Source organism: Etheostoma spectabile, chromosome 9 (assembly GCF_008692095.1).
Source record: "Etheostoma spectabile isolate EspeVRDwgs_2016 chromosome 9, UIUC_Espe_1.0, whole genome shotgun sequence".
NCBI lineage: Eukaryota > Metazoa > Chordata > Actinopteri > Perciformes > Percidae > Etheostoma > Etheostoma spectabile.
In genome coordinates this window covers 4080551-4086065 of record NC_045741.1, presented here as the reverse complement: position 1 = coordinate 4086065, position 5515 = coordinate 4080551, and the positions used below count along the sequence as shown (strand labels likewise).

The 5515-nt window shown below is 42.2% G+C and overlaps 1 protein-coding gene across 1 annotated transcript in view; it reads right to left on the bottom strand.

Annotated features, from left to right (window-relative positions):
- The window catches only part of exoc3l4 (exocyst complex component 3-like 4), a 34090-nt gene that overhangs the window by 23030 nt on the left and 5545 nt on the right, over positions 1-5515 (bottom strand). Inside the window, exons 3-5 of the mRNA XM_032525855.1 lie at positions 3930-4055; positions 3043-3258; positions 1057-1675 (exon numbers count right to left, since the gene is read on the bottom strand). Of these exons, the coding sequence (XP_032381746.1) occupies positions 1057-1675; positions 3043-3258; positions 3930-4055 (961 nt within the window). The remainder of the gene's footprint in view (positions 1-1056; positions 1676-3042; positions 3259-3929; positions 4056-5515) is intronic.

Below are 5515 nucleotides of genomic sequence, written 5' to 3'. Positions count from 1 at the left end.
TCACACACATTCATACACTGTGGCCAGGGATACCGTACAAGGTGCCACCTGCTCATCAGATATACACTCATACACATTCACACACCGATGCGCAGCACCGGGGGCAACTCGGGGTTCAGTGTCTTGCCCAAGGACACTTCGACATGGGACTGCAGGGCCAGGGATCGAACCACCAACCTTCCAATTGGCAGGCAACCGCTCTACCACTGAGCCACAGCCGCCCATTACGCCCCCGTAATGTCCACGTAATGTACATAACGTATGACTATTACTGTATTAATGTATAACAATACACAGAAAAGGTTGATTTCCAACTAGGCCTCAAAATCCACAGGTTTACAGCATGTTAATTGGTTAGTATTTTAGTTAAGTGCACATTTGTTTGGGATATTGCACCACTAATGCAAGTACAGTATAAGATTATTTTAAGGGCATGTCTTGTGTGTTAAAATCAAAATTTAAAAGCTTTATTATCACAAACAAAGTAGTATTCCAGCATAGAAGTACTGGTTACATTGAATATAATGTGAACACATTGTTTATACAATAGGGTGGGAGGGGTCTGTAGGGGCCCAACATTAAGATTAATGTGGCTAGAAGAAACTAGAAAAAAGTGGTGTTATTCTTTATTTTTTCTCAATGCAAACAAACCCTGCGCCATACATCTTTAAAAACACCTCCCAAATATAGTTATGTAGTTACAGTAAAGGCTCGTAATTGAGTAAAACAGCTGGTCACGGTGAGAGCAGTAGTTGGGGACTATGTTCCGTGGCGGGTTATTCCACATTTGGTGCTGTAAGGAGTTTTCTCTGGCAGCAGGATGGTGTGTATGGGATTAAGTGTAAATACACCACAGTGTGCGTGTGTTCTTGGTAATAAAGGAACATGTCAGCCAGTGCAACAGTGAGGCTCACTGGTGTGTTTTAACAATGCAGCTCTAAGGCATAGAAGAATACAATACTTGTTAGTAGATACAAGAATTGTTGGTTTTGGAATTTTGATAGGGTTTATTGTGAAAAAGTTTTTTTTTTATTCACAGATTTTACTTCCACTGACCTCTTGTAGCTGTTGATGATCCAGTCCAGCAGAGCGTACAGGTCCTTCAGCTCCGTCACCTGCGGCTCCAGCTTCTTCAGGTGCTGCCCTACCACTCGGTGATAACTCCTCACGTAGGTGCTGAAGACTTGAAAGCTGGGTGGGTAGGACCATCGCAGCTCCCGCTTCACCTTCTCCAAATCCTCCACGATGCTCTTACCCAGCCGGGCCAAATGGACTGCCAGCCATGAGGCGTCCTGCTCCCTGGGCTCCAGGTGAACGCCTTGCACCTTCAACTGCACCCCCTCCCCCACCGCCTCCCTCCAGGCCTCCAGCCAGCCGCCCTGCAGCCCGCCGGGTTCCGCTGCTCGCCTGTCCTCCTCTTGGATGATGCGTGCCACGGGTACCAGCAGCTCCTTGTTCCTGGAGGGAAGGGAATTGGAGTCGCGCACAATGTTGTTTATTTTGCTCCTCAGGTTTCCGTAAAGGAGGTTGAGGTCTTTTTCCTTCTTGGCCAGCTCCAAAGGGGAGTCCTCGCCACATTGTTCCCGTTCCTGCTGGAACTCCTGGCGCATGGCGAGCAGGTTCAGGTGAGCCTCCTCCAGCACCTCAGTCTCTATCAGCTTGTTGATCTGCATCACTGGGGGAGAGAAAATGGAAGATGGCCAGCCTCTTCCAACTGCAGAGCTTACATGTCATAGAAACAAAGAAGAGAGAGGCAAGGGAGCGCACACACTGTAGGTCTTAATTTGTTCGTTCCTGTAAAGCAATGTTACTCTCAGCAGACACATTGTCAACAAATCAGGAAGAAAAAACACCACCAAAAGTCTTAAAACTGGAAGAGAAATCATTTGGGATTGTCAATTTAATAGAGATGAATCCTCTTTGAGGCAGGATTTACACACTGACAGTCCACAGACGAACTGAACCCCGGTGTATTGACACCAGAAATAAGATGCCTATCACTGGCTGCTTTTGTGGCCAAAACAGAGAAAGATAAGTTGAATGTACAGACAGAGAAAGAGACAGGGAAGGTGTTTGGGAACATTATGAGAAAAGATTGCATTATTGGCAGCTATGAATGTCTTTAAACACTTACCGGGTTGACAGCCCATTTCAATTGTTGTTAACTGAACAACACTCGTGCAAATACAAGCTGGATATCAAATAGAATATACCTACAATGGCCAATGGTTCCTCTAAGTTGAAAGCTTCAACCAGAAAAATGTGCACAAAAGTGTTCTCAAAATTTGAAATTAAATCATTAAAGCGGCTATAATTTATATGATTTGAATGAAATATGAATACAATATGGCCAATGCTCCATAATGTAAAAGTCGTTACTCCCGTTATGCTCATCCAGCTCTCCCAGTTCCTAGGGTTCTCTCCCTTTTCCCTGCGTTTCCTGTCTGTAGGAGGAGGCGGGCCCCCTTCAATCACCTGCGAGCTGCTAATCATCGACTCATCCACTCTGCAGTACTTAAGCTCTGTTTCTACACTGTAACTTTACCGTTCTGGTTCACTCTAACCACTCTTATACCATCGTTTTCAGAGGAAAAAGTTGTAAAAAAACACTGTAGACTACCTGCTCAGCAGCAGACATAGTTAAAGACTAGCTGCTTTTGTTTATATATTTTTATAGTGACTTTTAGAGGCTTTTATATTTATTCATTCCCCTGTTTTGCATTGACAGGACTGCATCCAATTATGTTGTACATGTACAATGTCAAAAAGACTATTCGTCTTCTAAAAAGACAGATATTTCCCGCAGGAGTTGGTGGAGACCAAAAACAGAGAGAATATAGGGCTTACAGTCATCATGTGGACATACTGTAAACTACCTGCTGGATGTATAACTAAGCAACTGCTTGTTAACATGTTTACCATACCAACGTAAAGGTGACAATATGTCATTGTTGTGTTCCCAGCTGGTTTCTGCTGTTGAAAATGTTGAATGCTGACACATGCTAACATTAAATGGGGTTATAAAAACATGTGAGACTGTACCTGACAGTGGTGTGTGGGGTATTTCTGGCAGCGTGTACAACTCTTCTAACTCCTCCAACACCTCCTCCTCTTCTTGCTCCTCCTTCCTCTCCTCCAGCGAGCCTTCAGAGACAAGGACGGCCGCCTCTGGTCTGCTGGATTTCTTGAATTTAAGGCTTTTGCGAAATGACGCTCCTTTTTTCATGAGAGAGTCCCCAAACCCGGCCATGTTTGGATCTGATTGGATGGAAAACACAGTTTACATGCATGGTGACCAGTTTACTAACTCATGTTTTTTACAGTGTGTTCTGGGGACAGGCAGCTAGCACATAGCGAGGAGATGTTTTTTACAGTGTTTTAAGGGGACAGGCAGCTAGCAGATAGTGAGGAGATGTTTTTTTACAGTGTGTTCAGGGGACCGGCAGCTAGCAGATAGTGAGGAGATGTTTTTTACAGTGTGTTCAGGGGACAGGCAGCTAGCAGATAGTGAGGAGATGTTTTTTACAGTGTGTTTAGGGGAACCAGCAGCTAGCAGATAGTGAGGAGATGTTTTTTACAGTGTGTTTAGGGGAACCGGCAGCTAGCAGATAGTGAGGAGATGTTTGTTGTATGTGACAACAAATGTTGTAGCCTAAAACACGCGTGACACCGCTTTGAGCCCCTTTTAAGGTAAATCTCAGTTCTACAGCATACAATCATTTTGAGATTCTTCTGCCAAGAATAAAAGACCAATACCTTTATTGGGTATCTGCATGTTTTTGGCAATGATGTATGTACATTAATGGTGAACAAAAAAACTAAATAAACTAAATTAATTAAAACTAGATTAAAAGATCTTATATCATCAGCCAGCCCAGGAGACTTATTGATGTGAAAAAAATAGTTTCAGTAATAAATGATTGCTTTACCTGTCTTTGAGTGTGTCAGACCTTTGCCTTTCTGTGCAGCGCCGTCGCTGTCGTCTTCTTCTTTTTTGTAGAAAAGGCCCCCGATGTTCTTCAGCGGAGACGTGACCGGAGAGCCAGCACTCAGACCTACCAGAGAGGAACAACGTTTCTCAGCAAACCGGTTCCAAAGTTGTTTTTTGTTTCACTATCTGATCTCTGTTGCGTCAGAAAGAAAAGAAATCAATCTTAGTTTTTTTATTTTGAATTCAGTTCACTTATTTACATTTCTATGTGGGGGCATGACTGACAGTGACCTTCACCTAAACCAACTGAGGAATGCACAGATTAAGTCTTGATGAAAAGTGACGGGTGAGTTTGGCTCAGCTCCAGCCAGCTCTAACTTTTAAAAGTGAAAGTCACTGGAGAGTTTGGAAAGCAGTTTGTTCGTCTTATTTCTGCTGACCAAGACAATGATTTCTTTTAAAAGCCACAGGACATAACATAACACATACCACTAAAATGGACTACCGTAACCTTGTTGAATGATGCAGACATTTTCAAAATGTGAGGACTTTCGAGTAAAAACACGTAAGTGTTGTGTCACTGCATTAAAAGAGGAAACAAACCCTAAAACACTTTGAAACAGTTATTTAAATAATGCTCTTGCTGTTTGAAAGAGCGCATGGTTGCCATCACTGTAGCTATACGCTACCTATTTTAGCCCTTAAAGACAGACCTTAAATGTTACCTGCATATGTATTTATTTATCGTGTTCAAATGTTCTGTTAATGATCACAATATTCAAATCACCTGTGAATTGTATATATGTGTAAATGTCTAGTTTAATAGATATATCCTTTTTGGCTGTATGGAGCTTTAAAACTGTCTAGTAACCTGAGCCACCCCTGCATTGTAGAGTTGGTATGTTCTAATTTGAGGGGCGGGGCTTCAGGCCTAAATAGTCTGGCAATTGCTTGCTCGTGACAGAGACCATGAGGAGAACCTGAGGGAGGAGGGCGTAAGTCCGTTGGATGTCCTCAGTAATGACCTGTCTATAGGTCAATAGGAATTGTGTTTTTTTTGTTTTGTTTTTATAATGTGATCTTTAACTCTTACGTCAATTTCTTCTATTTTGTAAAAGGGTTTTGTTTGCCTTGATTCAGTTCCTTTCTGTATCACTATTTTACTTGAGGTTAACAATAAATATCCCATCTTATCAATGTCATCTCGGACTCTGAGTGTTTTTCCACTTGCACAAGACTGCTAGCTACGTCTGCCCACATTTGTTGCTTTCTAGCCACCATCTTTGGAGGGGAAACCCTTCTTGATGAGGTGGATTACAAAATCCTAACCTGTAGTTTGCTGTGTATTATAATCTCTCCTGTTATTATTATCCTCTCCTTATTTGCACACATGATGTCAATGGTCCAGATTCCAGATTAAAAATAATTGAGGGATGCCTCTGACAATTAATTTCTAGATCAATCATTTGATCTACATGTATAGCCTGTTATGTAAGAAAACACAATGGAAAATGCTGGTTATAATCTAAAAGTAAAGTGTCTTAAAATAGCTTGTTTTGTCAGATCAATAGTCTTAACCCCCCC